Source organism: Erpetoichthys calabaricus, chromosome 1, assembly GCF_900747795.2.
Source record: "Erpetoichthys calabaricus chromosome 1, fErpCal1.3, whole genome shotgun sequence".
Classification (NCBI taxonomy): domain Eukaryota; kingdom Metazoa; phylum Chordata; class Cladistia; order Polypteriformes; family Polypteridae; genus Erpetoichthys; species Erpetoichthys calabaricus.
Window position 1 is genome coordinate 308,760,480 of NC_041394.2, and position 24,776 is coordinate 308,785,255.

The 24,776-nt window shown below is 36.4% G+C and overlaps 1 protein-coding gene across 9 annotated transcripts in view; it reads right to left on the reverse strand.

Moving 5' to 3' along the window:
• The window catches only part of kitlga (kit ligand a), a 136,246-nt gene that overhangs the window by 17,033 nt on the left and 94,437 nt on the right, over positions 1-24,776 (reverse strand). For 5 of the 9 annotated variants that reach the window (XM_051931483.1, XM_051931477.1, XM_051931467.1 and 2 more), the window contains 5 exons: positions 20,937-21,053; positions 18,969-19,031; positions 18,320-18,475; positions 16,581-16,749; positions 11,171-11,248 (listed from right to left, as the gene is read on the reverse strand). In XM_051931483.1, the coding sequence (XP_051787443.1) occupies positions 11,171-11,248; positions 16,581-16,749; positions 18,320-18,475; positions 18,969-19,031; positions 20,937-21,053 (583 nt within the window). The remainder of the gene's footprint in view (positions 1-11,170; positions 11,249-16,580; positions 16,750-18,319; positions 18,476-18,968; positions 19,032-20,936; positions 21,054-24,776) is intronic. The other 4 variants (XM_028817325.2, XM_051931472.1, XM_051931486.1 and 1 more) reach the window with 2 other exon arrangements.

The window sequence follows — 24,776 nt, forward strand, 5'->3', positions numbered from 1 at the left end:
ATGAGTGGGCACCATACATTAATGGCTGCAATGGAATTTCCCGGCTTCACTGCATTAAAGATGTCACTTTCAGACCTGCTGTAGAGTGAAAACAACAAGAGATCTGACTGTCAATCTTCTGTCACCTCATCAGCTACCTTTGATTTATTCTGAGTCAGTCACTCCACAAGGTTTTTTCAGCTTGCAAGACCTGATAACACTTTAGTTATTGTTGTGTAATTTGTTATGTCTCAGGGTTGGTTTCCATCGTTCTCTCAAAGGTGCCAAAATAAGCACTGTCTCCACAAAACGATGAACTAGATAAGTGGATGGATTACAGGATATCACATGGATATTTTGTAACATATGTAATGTTGCAGGTGGCAATCACATGTAAGTAAGGCCATAATAAAAGTAAATCACGCAGTCACTGTGTTAAAGTGACAGGTATTTATTTAATCACGACTTAAGTAGCGGTTTGAGAAGATGATTTGAGATTAGATAAGACAACATAAAACACAGTTCATTAAGAAACACGATACTTTAGGTGGTAATAGTTCAAAAATTAAAGCCTAATTAAGAATCTTTATTTCATTTACGGAAAATATTGGCTGATGGTTTGTAAATGGACACTTGATGCAAGTTAAAAAAAGGTGTGTACAATAAATGGGTATTACTGTGTAAGCCATGAAAAATATTGAAAGAAGGCCATTGTTAGGTACATGTATTAATCAGTGACTCTAATCAATGCGCGAGTCAAAGTTATCAGCCTAAATGCTAAATTCTTTATTTGTTAAACTGGTATCTCTTGCTGGGAGGCTGCAGGGAAGGAAAGAATGAGACGTGATGCATTTTTGTGCTTGCAGCACCTAAAGTATCTCAAACAGTACAAGTCTGTACTAAGTTGTTGGCATTTTCTGTTCCCTAATGGTTGTTACATAAGTGCACTCCTTTAACATTTCTACAAATTGGTTAAAGACCTGAACAAACTGCAAAGAATGTCCTGCTACTTCTCTAATTTCATTAGTTTTCTTTAAATGAAAAGGATGAACTTGACATAGCCAATTTGTTTAACTGGATTACAGTATTAGCTCTGTGCACATCACATTTCATAATGTTTTAGGCTAGTAATGCCACCTAATATGGGGCAAGTTTATACGTTTAAGATTGCATGAATAGTTTTAAAGTGCCACGGGGCAGTGTTCTTAAAATACAGTTGTAAAATATAGTAGTAAGATGGAATTATCAGTGCGCATTTAGACATTCTCACTGGTATAAGAAGTCATCTGAACAGCGCTGGCAAGTTACAGACAAAGTGGCTCACATCTCAGTGTTTTAGTTCTTATGAGCAAGACTCCTTTAGTACACTACATTTGCTTTGTAAAATGCATAGTGGCAAGGCTCCAAACTGATCTCAATCGTCTTAGTGACAAAATAGGAATGACCCTTAAACACAGTGATAGTTCATCGCAAATCCATCACTTACTCACGTAAGACAAGCAAAACAAAGAGAAGACTGGATGCGTTACAAAAAAGATTTTCTTTATATCAGTTGCAGCAGCTGAATCAAGAAAGTTTACACTTCTTTGAAATGCAACTGAACAAAGTAAAGCTTATATCCTGCCTACTACACTTGTTGGATAATTTGTTATCTTTGTGGTTAGAGCAGTGGTCCTTCTGTATAATAAGGATGCACAAGTGGTGTAGCCAGTTATCTTTGTGGGCTTAAGACAAGGAAAGTATTTGAATATGATTCCTGGCTTTTTACATGTCTTTGTGTTGTTTACATATTCTGCTTGTGTTCGTATGGGTTTTTTCCTCCCAAATCTCAAAAAATTGCAGAACTTAATTGGCCTGATATGTAAGAGTCTGTCTGACTCGGGGATACTTCTTGCAACAGACCTGATGGTGCGGGTATAAGCTTTCACACATTTCCTACCTTAAAAATGCTGGTTCAGAGATTTAATGTATGATGGAGGCCAAAGTATACATTTCAAATGAGCTTATATGTTCAATATCACTATTGAGCTTGATAAGTCTCCATTCTCATGATAGCTACATATACAATAGAATACATTACTATTTCTATTTAGTTTTCCCATCCATTACAATTCATAGCCTACTTTACAGTATGTGATTACAGCTGCTAGGAAATGGGAGATTATAAGGCAAAAAGCAACAGCTTATGAAATGGCAGTCAATAGCAGAACCACACCACGACAATTCACTGAACTGTACCTCTCTAGGGTAAAAACAGAGAAATTTTCAGAGGGAGACTGTAACTGGAATGGAAATTGAATTTAAGCCCTGTGAAAGTCAACTCTACAACAGCTTACTGTAAAAACAAAATGTGGATGTGTGTGTTAGTGTGTCTTATAATGGACTGGCACTGTGTTCTGTGCTACTTCTGAAGACCCTGAAGTAAATCAATGAGTTACAAAATGGCAGGATGGACGTATATCATTGGCCGGAGAAGCTTTCTAAATTTCCTCTCCTTTCTTCACATACTCGCATGAATTTCAAAACAATTTGTACTGGTAAAGACGGACAAGATGTAAAGTTTGAGGGTAAGCACATCTAATGTCACATTGTTGCAATTCCTAACATACATATCATTTTTTGTTCTTACACAGACTGACCTCAGATTAAGTATACCTTGGAGGTGTTTCTAGCATTGACCCCCTTCACCTCATGCACATTTTTTTTTCTCGTTCTTTGTTTTCGCGGCAAACTTCGCGGGGTTGAAATCTGGCAGAGAAATGGGAGGCGGAAAGTAAAAATGACACACTTTCAAAAAATGCTTTCTGCTTTATCTGTTTTAGGCGAACAAGAGTCACATACTTCACTGTAAGTGAACAATTTGTGTTCATGTAAATTTTATACCCAAACATAACATGTTATTACATATCAATCCCTGCTTAGTTTTCATAATAAGAATGTATATTTGTTTAATTCTTGCATAGATTTTACAGTATGTTTTAATTGAATTAATGATTTTCATGCTACTGCAGTTTGAATGAACAGATATTGCATTCTTTGGTATTGATAAGCCATTTCATTAGTCCACACCATCCATTATTGAACTTTAACCCAGTTCAAAGTCATGCGGGCCAGAGTATATTCCAGTGGGAGCCACTAAATGACCCTTACATACACACAAGCGATCGCACTCGCATGAGGCATTAGTGTTAACTACCGCCTACCATGTCTCCCATATACTTTAGTGGTAATTGCTCTAAAATAAATAATGACGCCCAAAAAATTAGAATGAATGATAGTTGACAGCAACAATTCAAAGTCATTTTTGCTATAAGTCTATTTCCACAATACTATTGTACATCATGAAGTCTATTTATGTGAGCACAATTTCCCATTACAATGATGTACTATCATGTTAAATGACTTTGTATTACTGATGTCTGTTTAATCTTTTTTTATACTATAAAATCTTGGCAGGCAGGGTGATAATGCTGCTGCCAAACATGTCCAGAGGCCTATGTTCCAACATCAGTCCAAGAACTTAATCACAGGCTTAGAAAAATGAGTTAATCAAAGATGTTTTTTAAATAGAATAAAATGAATGAATGGGTGTGGGCCAACATGGGATGTTTGAAGAAGAATGGGGAAAACATTTTTAACAAAGTAAAAAAGTAACAAATCTGCAGTTTCAGTTTTATTTTGTATACAGTCATGCACCAACTTACAGCTGCATTTGGGACCAACAATTTGGCCCTATGTTACTTTGGCAGTATGTCAGTTATAAAGTGTACAAGTCATTGCAATTGAGGCTCTGTGGGACTAGTGTGGCACACTGGTAGGCATACTTTAACTGACGGTATGGAGTAGCACAAACCAATCTTCAAGTCCCGGGTCTGTGTAAGGCTGCGTTTCTCCCAAGCCTGCTGTCCGTGGTACACTAGTGAGTGACAGTGGTTTGTTGTGATTCGCCTAAGCAATCAGCAGCACTGCACATTATGTGTCTCTGTTTCTAAGTGATAACTCATTTCACCAAGGGGGACCCCTGATGACACTCGCTTTACCAAGGGGGCTGTTTGCAATATGCTGCTAGTGTGTCGTCAGTGAATTTAAAAAAGCGTTGCAGGCCGAAAATATTACAATTAGCCACGCGGAGTAGCACAGATGAAAACAAACCTAAAAGAGCCCTCCAAGAGTCAGAAAACATATGAGACCCTGTGAAATATTAATAATAACAAAATTTTTTATTACTGGGGATGGTTTTAACAATTTACAGAACTTATCACCTTATCATTCTTCTATGACCCTGGTCTGTATGAATCACCTAATGTGCTGTAAATCGGCACGTGACTGTATAGTTATAAAATGAATGCAAAAAGCATTCCACTTGTTGCTAATATATATGTGTATTTGTATAATTTACAAACTTAATATTTACATTTACTTAATTCTAGTCAATGCTAGGGGCAATGGACACTTTGCAGGACTGAATCCTTGAAGATCCACATAACAGCCATGCCTTTTCACTGTTCTCGGAGAAAACCTACACCTCAAATAGAAATCAAGCTAATTTGCCATTGCAGAATGAAGAAGCAAAAATGCTTGCTGTGCTTTAACCCACACAAACAAATTACTCTTCTATTCATTTTTTAATTTAAGCTTGATTGATTGCTAACCCACAACTCTAGAAGACTTTTATCAAATCTGGCTTAGTCACTGTTTTTTGTGTTATGTGTGCACATTCTCTCTCAACAGTTCTTCCTCTAATTACCCACAAGCATATAGTTTAGATTAAGTGTATACTTTAAATTGGCCAAGCGTGGGTGTGAGTGTGTGCATGATTGCGCACAATGATTTGACTGTTCAGTGTTGGTTCTTGCCTTGTGTCGTATGCTGGTAACTTGTCACAGATTGAGCAGGCTCTGTAAATAAGAAGATCGATATATCTATTTCAAAGATGCCGTTCGTATCACATAAATAACACAGTTGAACACTACCAATGCTACACAGGAAGACAGAGGTGAAGATTAAATGTGTATTCTTGTGGTTTATAATGCCAGTACAAATAGATAATGCCAGAATCCACTCTATAATGATTTGGCATGGGAAAATGAACTGGGCCGGCATTGATGGCTTCAACTCCTTGCTATAATAATGTGATTGGAATATTTGCTACCCTGGAACATATGTCTGTCAAGGAGCCAGAGAAATTCCTGGATGTTACACCAATTTGACAAAATTCAAACTTGGACCACTCTTGTACCACTGCAAATAATCTAGTATTCACATCTTTGGATTGTTTAGTGGCAGATGAGAACCAGAAGAAACATGGTGAAAACATGCAGATCTATATCTGGTGGTCAGATCTGAAATCAAATTACAGCCCCTGACTCCCATTAGAGTGGCAATAAAAATGCAAATTAATACAACTATGGATGGATGGATAATCTAAATGTCCTTATTCTGTGTATCTCTTAGTAATGAGTGTGTTATGAGACTTAGTAGACAGATAGTTCAAGGTAAGGTAGATACATTCATTAATCAGACAGTGACCATGCGTTTGCAGGTTGATTAACACAGGTAGGTAAGAATTTCATTGTACACATGACAAAAATAACCATTTAAGCTTATAATACCTTAGCCACTGAACCACCAGCTACATTATCTATCCATTTTTGATTGCTTTTGTCCTGCACATCATCACTGAGAGCTTAGCCTAACATAGCAGTATTAGGTAGAACAGCAGAAACACACACACATTTCTGGCCTCTTCACTGTCACCAGTTAACTCTTCAAATGTCATGGTGACAATAGAGTACCCAGAAAAAAGCCGATGAGAAAGTGATGTCTAAGGTAGCAGTTAGTTATAAAACTAGATAAAATGGTTCATTATTGCAACATAATGATTTAACAAGTTTTTATTATAAATACTGTATTATAAGGTTAATGCATTAAACTAAATATAACCTAAAATGTTGGGTGGCTAGAATTTTGATATTTCCAAGCTAAAAATAGCTAGAACACTGTGCAAAAATACTTGTTTAAAAGAAAAGATCCCATATGCACTTTGCTTTTGGCTGCCATGGAGTTAATTATGGCAGAAAACTCATGAAATCAAGTGAACATACCGTTTCGTTTATGTACAAACTGACGGTTTTAATAAAAGCTGTCAAGAGCTTCATACCCTTGAGGAATGCTGTGTTAGAACTATGAATTGTGGCCTGCAGAAAGTTCAGTCATTCCAAAAGTGCATACTAGTGCAGGAAAAAAAAGTCAGTGTGCAAAAATTTCAATTCATCAACTGATATTTCAAACCTCTGCTGAGCTATCCATTCATCTGTTCAATTTCTAAGATCAGTGTGCAGTCATGGCATATTTGAAACCAAAAAAACTAAACATGGAAAATGTACTAAAAACCTGCCTGTGAGTCTTCATGGAGGACACTCTCCCAACACTTTAAGAAAGCAGTTAATCAAATATTAGGCGTGCCTCTGCCTCTTTTTAAAACAAATACAATTCGGCCAATGTTATTCCACTCCTCAATATTTTAAAGCTTCTTTCACGGGGGAATCTATCTTGCACAATCTTTGCATTTCTCAGGCCAGGATCATCTCATGACAGTAATTTCATGTGCAAACAGTAAAAGTGTCTTTTGGAAAGCATGAACATTTTTTTACTCTTACTTTTGTTTTTTTTTTCTTGCATATGGCAACATTTTTTCCAAAAGTGGTGTTAAATATCTTCAGGTTTAATATTAATGTTTCTTGACCCAAAGCATAAAACATTATATGTGCATTGGTAATACTTAGTAGGTAATTCTTATAGTGGGTGCGGCAACGCACTGTACCACTGCATGCTCCCCAACTTGACTTGACTTGACTTGGTAATTCTTAAAGTAAAAAACTGAAATCATGTTATTATACATTTGCATACTATTGATTCTGATTTGTGGCACAGGCATCTGTGCCCATTCTTATAAACCCACTTGAATTGGCTGCTTGCAGGCATCTGTTTCACAACTTGCATGATTCATGTTACAGGCCGTGAATACATTCACTACCACTCTTGACAAATTTCCTTCGGCAGTGCCCATCTCAGTTGCACATCCTAACTTAGAGCTTCACAAACTCGGGTCTCTAAACTCAGAGTGCAGAGTACAGCTTTCTAGGCCAGATGAGCTGAAGGAGGACTCTCCTCTCTCTAGTGACCAATCAGGCTTCTGTCTGCAAAGGCACCAAACTCTCACCATTTCAGCCTCACTAAGATTGTCCCTTCCCAAATGAGTGAGTCCTCAACATGCCCCTAAATGTCTGGGTTGCACACCTTTAGTCGGAGCTGCTAGATGCAAACTTGGCCTGCTGGATTCAGGGTGCAGAGCACAACTGTCTTAAGCTGTTTTCCTTGCTTTAGCTGAGTGATTTTCGAACATAAGAACAAGAGAAATTTGACAGATCATAGGAGAACATTCAGTCCATCACTCTTATTTGTTTAGCTAATAGCAGACACTTTTTGTGCTGGGCATACACTGAGAGATTTATAGAAATTTTGGGGAAACGACTACTCACACAGCACAATAAAATCACTTTAAAGAAGTGGTGAGGCAGCCTTTCTGCTGTTATGCACCTAAAATCTGGAATAACTTACCGATAGAAATTCACCAGGCTAATACGGTGGAACATTTTAAAAAACTGCTGAAAACCCATTATTTTAACATGCTTTCTCATAGCTGCATATTAGTGTAACCATGATATACTGTTTATACATTGAATTATCATTTTTATCATGGCTCCATAATCCGTACTAACCCCTACTTTCCTTGCTGTTCTTTTTCCGGTTTTCTGTGGTAATGACCTGCGCATCTTGCAGTCCCTACATTGATGGATTGACAGCCAGATGTCCACATGACCATCATCATCTAATTCTTCTGCATGAGGACTAATTTAGATCATTTATGAGGTCTCATGTCCTCCAGTCCTCAGGAGTTTTTTTTTTTTTTTTTTTTTTCTGTCTACCTGGCCATCGGGCCTAACGTTATTCTTTGTTTTTAGTATTGTCTAAATCTTATTTTTATATTTTTATTTTTGTAAACTTTTCTTTCTTCATCTTGTAAAGCACTTTGAGCTACATCATTTGTATGAAAATGTGCTATATAAATACATATTGTTGTTGTTGATATGTGTGCTGAAACTGTAGGAACACATTCGGTTCACCTGACATGCCATGATACGGGTGCACGTGGTCCAATTGGACAGTTTTTCCCATTCAAAAAAAAAACATGATGGTCACAGAATTCTCAAAATGTCTACAAAGAAAAAAGCTGCATTCCTGGCTCTTACCATAATGTGCTTGGAAAGTACAAAGAAAAGAAAGAGGTGTGATTAGAGATGTGAATGGCTGAGACACAAACAATATGGTGTGTCTATTTTACAGTGAGACTTATCTAAGCAATTTACCATTGTGTGTGTCAATACCCAAAGTACAATATACTGTGGTCAATACCCAATGAAATTTTATAGGAACCTCAGAAAATCAGCTTGTGAAAATACTTAAACTACAAGACAACCAACTGACATTTCTGACAATTCTTCCGATCGTACAGCAGCCCAATCATAAGATGTCATTGGGCATCGCAACCCATCTCATCCTGCATGTGACACGATGGCTGATAAAGCTGAAATTCACGACAATTCAGAAAATTGGCTGGCAACTGCATATCCGACTTAAAACCATCCCAAAAGCACACAGTGTATGCCTGCCATTAAAGATTCACTAAGGGTTCTGCTTTGTTCCAGATTCTCACAACTCTTTGTGTAAGGAAGTCTTTTATGGCCTTAGACCTAAATGCCCTTCCCCTTAATTTCCACTGGTCCTCGAGTACATGATTTACCATTAGTTTTAAAGAATTCTTTACTTTGTCAATGTCTTTGACAATTAGCTTTAGGTCTTCATGGAGTCTACTCTGCTCACGACTAAACAGGTTTAATTTTCTGAGTCTTTCAGACTAGAACATGTCCTTAAGTCCTGGAATGCTCTCGATTGCTCTTCTCCGCACAGCTTCAAATACTGTTATGCATTTCTTGAATTGTGGTGACCAGAACTGCACACAATATTCCACGTGTGGTCTCACTGCAGAGCTACCCCTTGTCTGCAGAAAACTTTAATAATTACCCACCTTTGCCTGTTTTATTGCCAAAAATCAATATAGTAAAACATGGGAAAACAGTCCTTTTTCTTTGACTGAGAACATTTGTAACGTGATTCACTATTAATTGAGTTCCTCCAAATGGACATGGGAGTACAATGAGAACCCAATTAAGGATATATTTTGCATCATTTTAGTAAGTACTTCTTCATCAAGGTTCATATTAGTTATAAAATTGCATAGTCAGTCATATTTTGGCGACCTTCATATCTGAACTTGATGAAATTTTCAATCATTATGTGAATAGGGTCTGGCATGCAATGCTGGGTGGAAGCACTTCTTGTCATCGGAACTTTTGTTATGCTGTTATAGCCAGCTTTCAGAAAAGTTCAGTAGTGCCTTAGGAAAAACATTACTGTCATCACTAAGATCAATACATAGGTTTGCCTGGAACCTGATATGCTAGTAATATGTAACACTTGTGATCTACTCTGAACGATGTAAGTAATGAGGAAACTGTGCTCTCCACTCAACACTGAAAAATGAACAGTCACTGACAAATGTCATATCCCTGACTACTGTGCAGCATTTGTAACGCTACTCCCTAATTATTAACATGCAGTTTCCCAGATGCCCCTATTTCCACTGCCAGGTGTTTTAATCACATTCTGGTGTTAACAGATGCATGTGATTTTCTCTGATTTGTCTGATCTTGTGTTTAATTTTGCGGATGTTTCCAAAGCAGCATATTAACAAAGACAAGAAGCTGTAGGCTATCACACTGAATGAAGTAACAAATCTGTCAGCACATTTATAAACTGGAGCCTGCTGACAAAATATTTTGTCAGCAACGGAGAAAATATTAACACCTTTGGTCCTGTAAGTGACCACATGCTGAGAGCAAAAACGTTTTGCACAGAAGTTTTACTGAAGTCTTAACAGTCAAGGCATGCTTTGCAGAAAAAAGAATGTAATTGTGCTACTGTGATTTTACACCATTTTTTGAGCAAAATGATGAATTGGTTAAATAATATAACATTGTCAGACGCACTTAATCAAATCAGGGTTGTGTGGGGCCAAAAACTGTTCAAGCAGAATTGGCAGGAAGCAACCCTGGCTGAGACGCAAGTCCAACGATGAGCCCACTCGAGTACACAACTGCACTGAGCTAATTTAACTTACCTTAAGCTGCATATCCTTAGAATTTCTGGAAAACCAAAGCAACTAGAGAAAAATCAGTGGAAGAACCTGTACAGTCAACTAAGTGAACACCCAGTGGGCAAGACTGCATAAGAAATTATAATTCTAAATGTACATCTGATTTGCTGGCTTCTCCAGTGATTAGTGCCGCTACACACCACGCTTATTCCTATAATGTTCGCATCATTGTGGAGCTGACATGTTCTCCCACAGCTCATGTAGGCTTATTGTTATTTCAGTTTCCTTCCACAGTTGACAGGCATGTGTGTTTACTGTAAATTGAGCCAGCATGACTATGGGTGTGATGCTGAGATTGTCCCGTCTAAAGCTATATGAAGACACTATAATCCATGCAACCATCGACTGGAATGAACAGATGCAGAAAAATGCAAGGATAGCTATGTGATACATATATATATATATATATATATATATATATATATATATATATATATATATATATACATATATATATATATATATACTATACATATATATATATATATACTGTATATATATATATATATATATATATATATATATATAATATATATATATATATATATATATATCTACTGTATAGTGGGAGTCCATGCAGCTCATACCTTATATGTCAATAAAAATGTACATTGCTAAATCTTTCAATGTGTCTAACATTTGCCCCGATTTTTTTTTTTTCCAGCATGGAAAAAAGCTGACTCTCAGTGACGTCTTTGACATGGTAAAGAGTGTCAGGGGATTTGCACATATTTGTTAACAGATAAAGACATTTGGCAGCTTTCACAAAACAATGATACTCTTCAGTAAATAGGTTCAAGTAACTTCAATACACCAGTGAAGGCAGAACAAAAGATAAGCATTTATTGTACTTACCTGTCGTGCACCCACTCGTAGATATACATGGAGTTGTATTCATTTTCACGGTCAATTCAGAAACGCTGGTAATGGATCCTGCATTGAAAAGGGTGGGGATTTACTGCATTGTACCTTATTCTACCATCCTGTCACATGCAAGAAGATAACAATCTCCCCCCCCCCCCCCCCCCCCCCCCCCCCACTTATAAAATGAGACGCTTTACAGGCTGCCTCTCAAAGATCTAAAGAATTCCATATTTTTTCTTGACACTTTGTTGAGATTCATTTTCTTTCCCTTAGCTTTAAAGGGGGTGGAGTATCGAGATGTTCAAATACACCCCACCCAGTGTTAAGTCTGAATTTTTGATTGTATGAAATAGTTTCTATTTTCTATACAATAATGAGATATTCTAAAACCTTGTTTTTCCTAAATAAGTTTCTAATTAAGCACAGGTAAACAAGACGGAAGGAGACCCGAAAGGGACCCCTAGTGAACCAAAGAACACAAAATCTGATACATAAAACTCAGTCATAGCAGGCTAAGCAAGAATCTCCATTCAAAAAAATAATACATGCCATTGAGAAGAGTGAAAAACAAAAAACAGTATCCGAATAAAACCAATAAAGATCATTGGAAATCATACAAAATCCACATAGACAATGAACTGGCCAGGAAAAGACCTCCGTGGCTGGAATTGTAAGGTGATTTCCTAGCCCCTGGACCCGTGTGCTGACCGGTTTTGCACTAAATCTTTTTTTTTATCTTTTGATTTTATATTCTGTTGGCTTTATTGTGGTACGCACAGGACATCTGCTCTTCTGTTAATGGATAGCCAATGAATGTCTTAATACCTATGGATTCCCAAGATTTCTTTCATTTTTTTTTCCCTACAAGTGTTTTTTTTTGGGGGGGGGGGGGTTCTTGTCTTTTTAGAGAGTCGAGGCTGGGGTGGTTGTCAAAAAACAGGGCCTGCTAACCCATTGCAGCACTCCTTGTATGATTTTTGGGATATACAAAAATAAATTGTATTGTATTGTATTGTATGGTTTTGTACTTTTTTCAAGCATTATTGGTTAAGTGCTCCACATAAAAATAACTAAATTAAATAAATGAGGGAATATTTTTAAAATTGATATATCAATAATGATATAAATGAAGGATGACATACTAGGGTATGGACTGAGGACTGACTATAAAGTTCTCTTTGTCAGTCAGTCATTTTCCAACCCGCTATATCCTAACACAGGGTCACAGGGGTCTGCTGGAGCCAATCCCAGCCAACACAGGGTGCAAGGCAGAAACACATACACACACACACACACGGAACAATTTAGAATGCACCTAACCTGCATGTCTTTGGACTGTGGGAGGAAACCCACGCAGACACGGGAGAACATGCAAACTCCACGCAGGGAGGACCTGGGAAGCAAACCCAGGTCTCCTTACTGCCACTGTGCCACCGTACTGCCCAAGTTCTCCTTGTGGTTGTTTAAATTTCTTCCTGTTTCCTCCCATAGCCCAAAGATCACCTTAAGTACATGTGCTCAATGAAGTATTTATGGAAATGCATAGAAAATTAAATTAAATTCAGTTTATTTTTGCACTTCAATGAGTTCAGTCGCAGAGCACTGTAACAAATTCACAGGTAAATGTAACCACAAAGTTTACAAATTACTAACTACATAATGAGTGCGCATACAGATTCAAATGTGTTTAAACAGACAGGAAAACAAAGTGGTTCAAAACTGTTTAACATAAATGGGGACCAGCAATATCTGTCCATCAATTAATTGCTGAATTAGCTATCCCCATAAACTATATGCTGTAGATGTTTTAATTTATCTTTTTCTGATTATTCTGGATTGGTGTTTTGAGATATAGATCACTGTGAAAGGTTTGTTTGTTAGTCATTTTCTGATCCTGCTTATTTCCAATACAAGGTCTGTTTAGAGTCACTAGTTAAGCAAACCTGCATGTCTGTGGCATGATGGAGAAAAACTGGAGTATTTAGAGAAAAGCCACACGGACCTAAGGGAACCATGCAACCTCAAAGATCTTTCTACATCTCAAAGACTTGTGCATAAGTCAAACTGGTACAGTGTGAGCCACGCATATAGGGAGCCAGTAACATTGGACACAAGGGAGGAATTAAACCTGGAGGCTCTGTCCACACCCAAACTCACTCACACGATTTATTGGTTGAAGGTCACATCTGTCAAACACTCAGCTAGATGAACCAGTTCTTCCAGATGTGTCCTCATTAGACACCTCAGATACTTGATGGAACAGTAAGTATTTTTAATGGGAACACCATCGTCTTTTTCAGAATTTAATGTTCAATGTGTTTAATGCTTCCATACTTTTGGTGTCTTTTTTGTCCTTCAGAGTTTGTTGGAGTGTTTATTGTTTAATGGTTAAAAGAACCATTTTACTCTGTTTTAAAAGCCATTTATTATGCCAGAACAGTAGATAGCCATCAGGTGACCACGCCACTGTTGTAATCACTTGACACAAAGTATGTAAGGAAAACAGATTTGTTTACCCAGGTGGGATTTTTGACATTTTTTTCCACTACTGTTGTTGGAAGATAAGCATCTACAACATTAAAATGTTGATGGGGCTTTCATGATAAATAGTCTTATTCTTATTCGAATTAAGCTTGTTAGTTGAATTTTCAGTGTAACTTTGCTTTGTTTTTTTCATCTTTTTTTCTTTGCAAATGTCACCACTAAAGTAATGGTGCCGACAAAAAGAAATTAAAACTGAAGGACATTTTACATACATACACACACTCACATATATATATATATATATATATATATATATATATATATATATATATATATATATATATATAGTATATACCCTTAATCTGAATAGGATAAAGAGCCATTAAGAAAAAATGCACTGCATATATGCATGTCTTTATTCACAATCACACACACACAAACCCACCCAGACCTGAGGGTCCGTGAAGTGAGGAAACAGGAGCTAACCACTTTTTCTCCACGTCACCCATGTGATATATTTGCAAAAATAAATGGCTCTCAGGTTGGGAATGGAAGGTGTACTATGTAAAAAATGCATCAAATTGACTTGATGGATGACATGGTGGCACAATGACTAGCATAGCTACCAGGCAATTTCAGGGACCGAGTGTGGAGTCAGCAACTTCTCCAAGTTCATGTATGAATGTAACCTGACAGCTCTTGTATTAAAAAGATGCTAAGTTAATTGGTAACTCAGTATCGGCCTGATGAGCATTCCAAGGCTGATTTCTGCCCAGACCTTAACATTTCATGGCTGTGTAACGTAGGACGTTAGCTCAAGAAAAGAATTTGTGGAAGGATGACCAGAATGAAAACAAATGCTTTTGTCAAATGTATACATGGAAACGACACATCTTTAGAGGTTACTTTAACACCATTTAACAGTTTGCGGTGTTGAAAACAAATAAATACAACTTTGGAAGATGTTCACACTTTAACCAAAACTAAATCCTAATCTTAGTCCTCATTCCTCGGTATAAATATGACATGCTTAAAGTGATGTATACACAGTTTTGCAGGTGCAGTGCCTCTCTCTTAGATTTGGGGTAATAGAAAATGTAAAAATTATTTCAAAAACAGTTTAATAAACAATTGCAGTGAAACCTGCCAAACATAATTAAATATACGCAAGGCCAGAACAAGGAAGCTTGTATGATAGCAATGTGGAAAATTCCTTGTAACCTATTTTATAATGCAGAAAAATGCCTTGCCTTATCATCAAGAAAAACCTTTGATATCTTAAAAAGGAAATTCAATAAGTTAACCCTGATTTTCCGGAAGCTTCTGAAGTTATTTTTTCTGTGTCAGCTTCCTGACTCAAGGCACTTTAAGTGTGGTTTAAGTGCCTGCAAATTCAATTTAAGGTCATAACAGCAGTATGCAAAAAGTCTTTAAAAATAGATTTGCACTGCCACAAATAAGTAAAAATAATAGTATAACCCGTCAAAGGATGGGAGTTCGGATAGCCGAACTGTTCTGTGAAAATAATAGCATCTAATCATTTTGTAGCGTCGTTCATTGGCTCTGGTGTACTTTTTGACATTATGATGCACAAATGTTTGAAGGTAATACAGTATGCTTGGAGGGTTGATAAAACTTGAACAATTCAGTTACTTTTAGTGTAAAGCTAAAAATGCATGCGTTCAGTCATATAAGAATTCATCCCATGTAATTGTTATTGTATCAAAACAAAAGTTCAGCTCATGTACTGAAATGTTTGCTCCCCTTTGTAAATGATTTGACCAAGTAGTCCATGTTTAAAAAAGCTGAATACAAAGAGTGACTTAATAACGACGTACTGTAAGTAGGCCCATATTTTATTGTTAGTTTCGAAATGAATGAAGGCAAACTACAAAACTACTATTAACCATTTCAAAGCTATACATTTACAGTAATGGTGGTCATCTCACACCCTGTATTTAAACCTAATCACTTAAAGACAGATTACTTCAGCACAGTATTTAATCATTTTACTGCAAACAGAGAGGCTGTTCAGATTACAATCTACACGGACAGCTCATTGGGGTTGGCTTTTACTAAAACGTATTTATTCACTTGCCTTTGTGGTGACCTATGATAGACTGGCACCCTGTGCAGGCTGGGATAAGCTCAAGCACCTACCCATGACCCTGTTCAGGACAAAGCAGGTTAGAAAATCACTGACTGACTTTGTGGTGACCTGTGTTAGCACTTGACATTATGCTCTAGATTTTGATAGACTTTCGGAGAGGTGTCTCGGAGGCTAGTGGCAATTGAAAGGTTGCCAGTTCGAATCCTGCAAATGCCAGAAGCGATTCCACTTCATTGGGCCCTTGAGCACTGCCCTTAACCTGCAATTGCTCCATCCTGAGTATGATGTTAACCTGCATACAGCCCTACAAGTAGGCCCTCCAAGCTGCAGGGAAAACTTGGGGGTTGGTGGCAGGATTGGCACTCCAGCCACTGTAAAACACCTCACACTGGTTCCGTTCCATTTGAACTAGTGAGGTGCTGAGCTGTCCCGTTGGATGGCTGCGCTCAGGTCCTAATTTGGGATCCTGAGGTGGTTCTTCGTGTGGTGGGTGCGGCAACATGCTATATCAGTGCATGCTCTCTCATTATAATTCATCAAAATGATAAACCCAGTACTCATCATTTACTTTTATTATAGAATTTTAATATAAGTTCTTTTTTAATGAGCAATAAACCACTTAGAATACACCCTCCTGACAAACATTGAAGCAAATTAACTTTGGTAAAGTAAAGATGTACCAACAAAAGAAGTCGAATATACTTTGTTATTCTCTAATGTCAGACTGACTGAAAGTTAATGTTCTCTTAGCCCATATTTTTAAATGGTGTGAAACGACACGCATAATATGAAATAAGCAGTCCTTACCAGTTTCTGTACTTATGCTTTCTGCTGTGCAGGGAGGGTTACAATACTCGTCATCCTCATACTTCGTGACTTCATACACCTTGGTAATTGTTGTAAAGTGTTTGAAATATGTGCTGGTGTTAAAATATCCATCTACGTAAAGGCAGTCAAGGTCTCCTATGATGTCACGCTTTAAGATAAAAAAAGACACAGAAATATAGATCTAATTACCATTACGCCATATTTTCTTCAGCATCAAAGAAAGTGTAGACATTTTTCCATTCTATTTGTCTTTACCTTTCCACAGGGATACAATGAACTTCAGAATATTTATTAAACGTTGTATACTGCTAACACTTCTACTCCGTATATGAGAACCATTCACGGCTGTTCTCTCAGTCAATAAAACAACAAGCCGGTAAAGAATCTCCTTAGTCATTCAGCACAATATGAGTGAAAATAATAATCATGTCTCTAATGACCAAGTGGATAATTATAGCAAAACAATGCAATTGTTTTTTGTTTACCATAACAGAAACATAGCACATAAACAGTTGCCCAAATGAGCTAGAGAGTTTCAGTGGTTTACTAGTCATATATTCAATTTTTAAGATCTTATTTGCTCATACGGTACCCTGACTCATAATATGCGAAGGACAGCTAATGTCACCATATTCTGAATATTTGAACTTTTCTTCACTTTGCATGAGTTAGTTTTAAGCAAAACTTTCTGTCTTTTCAGATCAAAAGATAAAAGTGATAGACCAGTCTGTTAAGGTTTTATGCCATCTCATCAGTGCCGATTGTGACCCACCCAAAGAGCAGCTTACCTCAGGTGACAATAAGATACTGTTCTCCTTAAGAATGGTTATGGGTCATGATAAAATGTATTATGAGAAGATTGCTTACTGTAATCAGAGCTTGTATTCAATTTTTGGGGTTCTTAAAAAGGTGACAATACAATCATTAAAGCAAGAAGAAATAAGCAAGCTTGTTAAAGTTTTTATATAAAAAGAAAAGAATTGAATTGAATGCAGTATAACATATAGAACAGTAGAGGAAAAGACTAGCATATGGTATTACATCTGACATGACTGTAGAAGTGATTTAAGACAGCTGTCACCTTAAATAGATTACTTAAACATTTTACTATGGAGCACTGTGATTTACATAGAGCAAGTAAAGCATGCAAAGCACTGATTTCCACAGAGTGAGGCGTTAATCTTGTGTAAGACCTATCCCTTGAGGCAAAGTTCAGTTTGTACACAGTGGAATTCCACATATTTTCTGAAACAAATAAAACATGAACCTCGTTACCCTATAGAATCTGGTTTTAGTGGTGCAAGGACGGTGCACAAAGTGGAGTGTGTTTTCAGAAGTGGACTATTATAATGTGCTTAATTTCAATCACTAATGCAAGTGTAAACATGTTCAATTATTCATTCATTCCCATCTGGGAAGTTTGAGCTCTGTTGTTATATACTGAACGTTAATAGGCATTATTTCTACCAAGAATTTCATTTTCTGCATTCATTTATTAACAGATGCGTGAATACTTTTAATTAATTAGAAATGTTAAGAGGTAATGTAGGCTTTCAAATAGAACAAAAAAACCAGTAACATTAACATTATTCTACCTGGATGACATAATTTTGCAAAGAATTAGTGGATTCATGTAAGCCAGCAGCTAGGATCTGAATATAAGTAAAGATGCAGAAAAAAAGTAAAGTAAATCCTAAAATAAGAAAAAAACAGAATACCTCAAGGTCATTATAGGGTGACCGCATTTGCTGTACCATATTTATTAAAACTGTAATGTTATTGCGGTTGTCTGCGTTGTGGTCAAATTTCTCTGCAAGATTTTCCAAACTTTCCTGCAATTTATGAAGGTTAAGAATCAACCAACAGGCATCAGACTGAAAAAAAAGAAAAAACGAGAAATTGACAATTAGGCAAAAAATGTAATTGTTGGTATAATTTCCTCAAATGAATTAGGAAAAAGTGGTAGAGATACAAATAATTTAAGAAATTTGTGCAGACATCTGAAAATTGAGGATGTATAAAAGTTATGAGGAGGAAATTAATTATTAGTTGGATATTACATACAGTTTGTGTCCAAGGGATTCAAGCTTAAGATTGTCTTAGATTTTATGTCCCTTCCCTCCACTTTGCATTGGATGTGTCCCCAGGCAGTGGGCTTTACACATTACATTACACAGAGTTTGTTTATCTCATACTATTCATTTGGACATCTGTTGCTTTAGTATTGTGCCAATTCATTAATGACCACTTCCTATTATCTTTAATAATGTTATAAATCAAATTAAATATTTCAAAATTACAATGTAATATAAGCATATCTTGTGAATGTGCAAAAGTGTACAGAATAAAAAATAACGCTGAACTCACCAAGCCACTTGACTTAGGAACATACTTCACTTTAATAATGTAGTCACGTGGTATATTCCCTTTCTGCAAAATTCCAAAAAAGTGAGCATTAGGCCAACATCACTTACTTTGAGAACATTTAATAACAATACTTAAGCATGAATAAAAACTAGTACTGAATATTCAGTTCTGAAAACATTTTATTAATCAGTCTATTCTTGTTAGACAATGTACTTTGGTAATTTTTGAGAACACAGAGGGTTATGTTTGGGTCAGTTTAGTTAAAATGCCTGACGTGTTAAAACAAGAACTGGGTAGTGAGTTTAGGCCAGTGGAAGCCTGTGTTGTTTAAAACTGCTTATAATAGCAAAGGTTGCCTTACGTCAATGGAGAAAAAGATGTATGGCTCAGCCTAGATCTACTCACTTTGTATGCCTCTGGCTCTATCTACAGTAAAGTAGTTGAAATATGCTCGTGTCTGTCAAGACCTCTCTTTTCTAGATTGTGAAACTGCGGCCATGTGAACTTGAGCCCTGAAATTGACCTCTGGAAAAAAAGCGCTAATATGTTGGCCACAAGTGATAGCATGTTTTAAAAAAAAGTCAATAATAAATAGAGAAACACCTTTCTGACGGGTATTTTAAACCTTCACCAGGTAGTCCACAAATAGGTAATGTTTAATATATTGTTCCGCAGATGCATCAAAGAGGCAATTTAGGGTACATAGCATGTACATCATGTCTATCAACCTCATGACATAATAGTGACCCCAAAACAGCTAATTTTTGGTGAGCGTACTGGTACATAAATGGCTGTCATTGTTTCATCCAAATGGATGCTACGCATTAGTGCCAGTTGAAGTGGTTACCTAAGTGCTTGAGTAGGTTAGAAGACCACTATATATATATATATTTAATTCATTCATTAATAATTATAATAATAATAATTGTTATTATTATTATTAATAGTAGTACTAGTATTATCAAAATTATGGCACCTATGAAAATTAGAAATGCACAAAATTGTGGTTTCTCACAAAAAAAATATTTTACAAAATGGCACTGAAATGACTTGATCAAAATAATAGTAAAAATGATACATAAAGGAAAATGAAACCTTGTATGTGCAATCCTAACAAGTTTATGAAGGTGAACTAAACAGACATGGCTTCTTTCATTACACATCATGTTCTAGATAGTGCCACTGAATAAGAAATATTTTTTTTCTGCTCTAATGTTAGACTAACTGAAAGTCAATTTTATCATAGACTCTCCCATCACCTTTTATTGGTCATTACTAGGCACCAGCATTGAAATTTCACAGCAATAATAATAATAATTCTTTACATTTGTATAGTGCTTTTCTCACTACTCAAAGCACTTTTCAAAATCATCATCATTAGCATCCACCTGGATCATGTGACGGCAGCCATTTTTTCCCCAGTACACTCACCACACATTAGCTGTTAAATTAAGAAGGGATGAGAGAGATTAGACAATTAGAGACAGCAGGTGATTAGCGGGCCAGAAAACTAGGCCATGGCAGGCAATTTAGCCTGGACATTGGGATACACTCTGCTCTTTATGAAGGATGCCCAGGAATCTTTTATGACCAAAGAGTCAAGGCCTCGGTTTTGCATCTCATCCAAAGGGATGGTGCCATTTTTATAACACAGTGTCCCCTTCACTGCACTGGGGCATTAGGATCCGCATTCAGACCACAGGGTAAGTGCCCCTGCTGACCTCACCAACCCCTCTTCTAGCAGCAACCCAAGCTTTTCCTAGATGGTCTCCCATCCAAGTACTAGCTGGGCCCAAACATACTTAGCTTCAGGTGGATGACCTCTTCTGAAATGCATATGATATGGGTAACCTCAATCCCCATTCTAAAAATCCTGTGCTGGAAGTGAACATTTTCATTGCAACTGTTTTTTCAAGCATGTTTTCATATATAAAGACTCTGCATTAGCTAAGATATAGTTAAACTTACCAAAATGGGAATTTTGTCAACATCGTTCGTTAATGCATTTCCCAGTCCACTGGATTGATCCACAAAGGCAAAGCAAAGAAGCAACAAGAAAAGGTAGATATAAGCGGTTATCCAAATCTGTAGATAAGACATATGAGAAACCTGTTACAAAAATTATCTCTAGATATCTTGTATTTTCTTATTTAACTTACTTAATGCACTTCAGTTTTAGAAGAATTGAACAAATAAATGTAATGGAAAAATAAAATGTAAGTATATGAACTCATCATTGGGGTAGCAGAAGAATCACAATAGAGTTTTGATCAAACATTCAAGGAGTTATTACACTGAAGATGCATTTCTTAGCTCAATACACTCCACTATCTTAAAAAAGATTAAGTTATTTACTTTCAATCAATAATGAACTATTCACAAAAATAAATTGCCCTGTTACAGAACTTACTGTAATTAATATAAATAAAATTATTTTAAATAACTATATCATCAACAAATAATCCGATCATCCCATTTAGATTTGTTATCCAGTTCCACTGTCTCCTTCAACATCCCAAGCCCTATTACAAACCATTCACCATCAGCCTGAAGGACCTTCATCCAACCAAAAAATCTGAAAATGCGATCGTCATTCATCCAGCTTCATTAAACATTAACACGTTTGGGCAACTATTGTTCACAAAAAATATTTAATGTGTTGGTGTTTTATGCCTAATAATAAAGCAAAACAATATTTGTTTGGATCGAAGTATAATATCCATAAAAAAGTAAAACTATTGCAAACATCACAAAACATTTCATTGTGACTAATATGAAGAACAGAAGTGATATATTCTATCCAATGTTGGCTGCTGCCTTGTGCCAAGAGCTGATGGGACAAACACCAGTCCCACATAACCTTGAACCCTGGATAAATGGAGTGGCATCTGGATGACCATTCTAATAGATGGCATATTTGAAGCTGAGTCTGTAATTTATTGTAAAGAACGCATTTAACACACTTTTAAATCAAATACGTTTACACATATAATCTGTAAAATGCACATCCATCCATCCACACATTTTGTCACTGGGTGCATTTAAGTGTTGCCAATGAACCTAACAGGAATATTTTTGAGATGTGCCAGAAAAGCATGAAACGATTTGGAGATTGATGAGGACATAAGAGTTGTTGAGGAGGTAAAACCAAATTTGGCAGGATCGAACAAGCATTTGTTCGATCTTTGTTCTTGTTTTGATTCAGGGACCACTCAGGTCAATTTAGTGCCAACATTTCTCCTAATATGCATTTTTTGAGATGTGGGAAGAAATAGGAACTACGTAGAAAAGTTCTACATTGTGATAATTTGGACACCTAAAGTTAATCAAACTCGGGTCACGATAAATGTTATGATTGCAATACAAATTGTTGTGCTACCCAGTATGAAACAATGAATAATAAATTCACCTATATTGGTAGTTTTCCCATAGAAGAATTTTGAAATAGAGGAAACAAAGTAGTAATGAACTGTGTTGTAGCCAAATTTACAGTTTACAATTTAACTTACAAAAGCTCTGAGCTGTTACAGTGATGTAATAGAAAAAATTTGAGTTTAGAAGATGAATAATGAAATTATCCAGTACTACACTTAATTCAACACTATCCAGTGGTGTAAATGTCTTAAAAAACCCCAAACATTTAGCTAAATAATATTGGCCACGGGGATTGTCAAATCATGCACAAGATATTAGGTGGTGACACTGTTCTTGTTTCAGGTGTGGTGATTTCATGCATGGGACCTGCCAGTAATTCATCTGCTTTTCAGGAGGTCCAGATCTGAATGCATGTCCATTTGTAACAAAGGCATTTCATTTATAATGCATAGAATTATTTAATTTTCACAATTGTATGCAGGTGATAGCATTTCACCAGCTTTCACACACTGATATTCCAGTGTGTCTCAGCCAGTTTGGGTGAATTCATCTTCAGTTTCTTATCTCTAAAATCTCCTGCAGTGTTTAACAATGAGTCAGATTGATTGGCCATTCACACTTGGGTGTGGCAGTAATGTGGCTGCAGAGAGCCCATACTTTACAGGGTAGCCCAGAGCTATTTATAAAGAATGGGCTCAAGGCCGGCACTAACCCTTTCTCTAAAATAATAGTATGGTGTTGTACCATGTTAGCCACTATGGATGTAATGAGAAGTCAAGCAAAACAAAACACCTGTTTTTGACTAACTAAACAGATTACAATATGCAAGCTGTCATGGCAGCTCAGGCCCTTTTTCATCTTGCTTGAAGAATGGGCCTCAGGTGCCTCAAAAGCTTGCATTTTGTAATCTGTTCATTTAACCAATACAACGTGTCATTTTGCTTTATTTCTCATTGCATCAAAAATGATACAAACATTTCTCCTTGTTTTTTTACATTACCCATTTTACTTCACTTAAATTCTCAAATTTCTTTAAAATCTGTTGCACTTCTCAAAAAATCCTTTCACTATATAGAGCTCTTTCTATCATTTCTGCTATTTAACAATACATTTTTGGTTTACATTAGATCAACCTGTTTTAGATATACTGTATTGCTGTTGCCATTAGAGAAACTAGCCATCCATTTCTGACAGACCTACCTTAGGGTCATTAATGTAGCACACTTATAAGACATTAATAATCTGGAAAAAGCCCACCTATCTATATGCTGTGGAGAGCGGTAAAACACTATAAATAAATATAAAGCCAAAATATCATATTTGGACTATAATGGCATTCACTCTGTGTGGTTTAAAAATGTTTTTGTGATTAGGTAAGGCCTGTTAAGTGCTATGACACCTATAGAGGAGTGATACAGCATCTGATGCATCACATTTTCAAGAATCCAGGTCCAATTCCCACCTCAATTACCATCTATGTGGAGTTCACACATTCTCCTCAGGTTCATTTGGGCCTCGATGGACACTTTAGTTTCCATGTACAACCCAAGTCAAGTTCATTGGTGACTTAAACTGCATGAGGGTGTCATTAGATAGACTGTCAGCCCATCCAGGATTTGTTCCTGATGCTCCACATATCAATGTGTGGGGAAGCAAATTCATGGAATAAATGGATAGATGATGTTATAAAACTTGCAAACAGTGAATTTACTAATTCATTCATTTTAGTACAATTGTGGACAATTGCAAGTGCCTAAATATTTGTTAGCAGGTAAATACAAAAATTTTGTTTTCAAATTATTATATATATTTTTCAAATAACATTGATTCATATAAAGTATGTTCAATAAAACAGAAATGATCCATAACGAGAGGGTAGCCTATCTCTGGGCAAAATGAACTTTGAATGGGGGGTATCAGACTCTCATGGGGCACACTGATGCACACGGCCACATTTATTCATGCAGTGTTAAATTACAATCAACAAAAAAAATCTTATTTGTACATATTTATGATGCGGGAGAATACTAAACTACTTGAAATAATATTTACAAAATGAGAACATTCAAAATCCACAGAGATTATAGCTATAAGGGTTTTAATAGTCGTACCAGAAATATCGAGAACATTCCAATTGCCTAACAAGACCTTAGGTAGAGTCCTAATTAGATAATGGTACCATCAGAGAATTATTCTGTATGTAATTATTATGTTTTTAAAAGGTAATCTACATATATAAAAGCCAAATACCACTGACTCACTCATCATGAAATCTCCCGAACCATGAGGAGGCCCATAGATGCTTGTTAAGAAACGGTTTTAAAAATTTCGTGGTCCAAGCGCAAAATTTCTTATAGTTTTTTAGACCCGTTTGTATGTCTGTCCACTTTTCACGAGAGAACTACTTAACGGATTTAGACCGGGTTTTTTTCT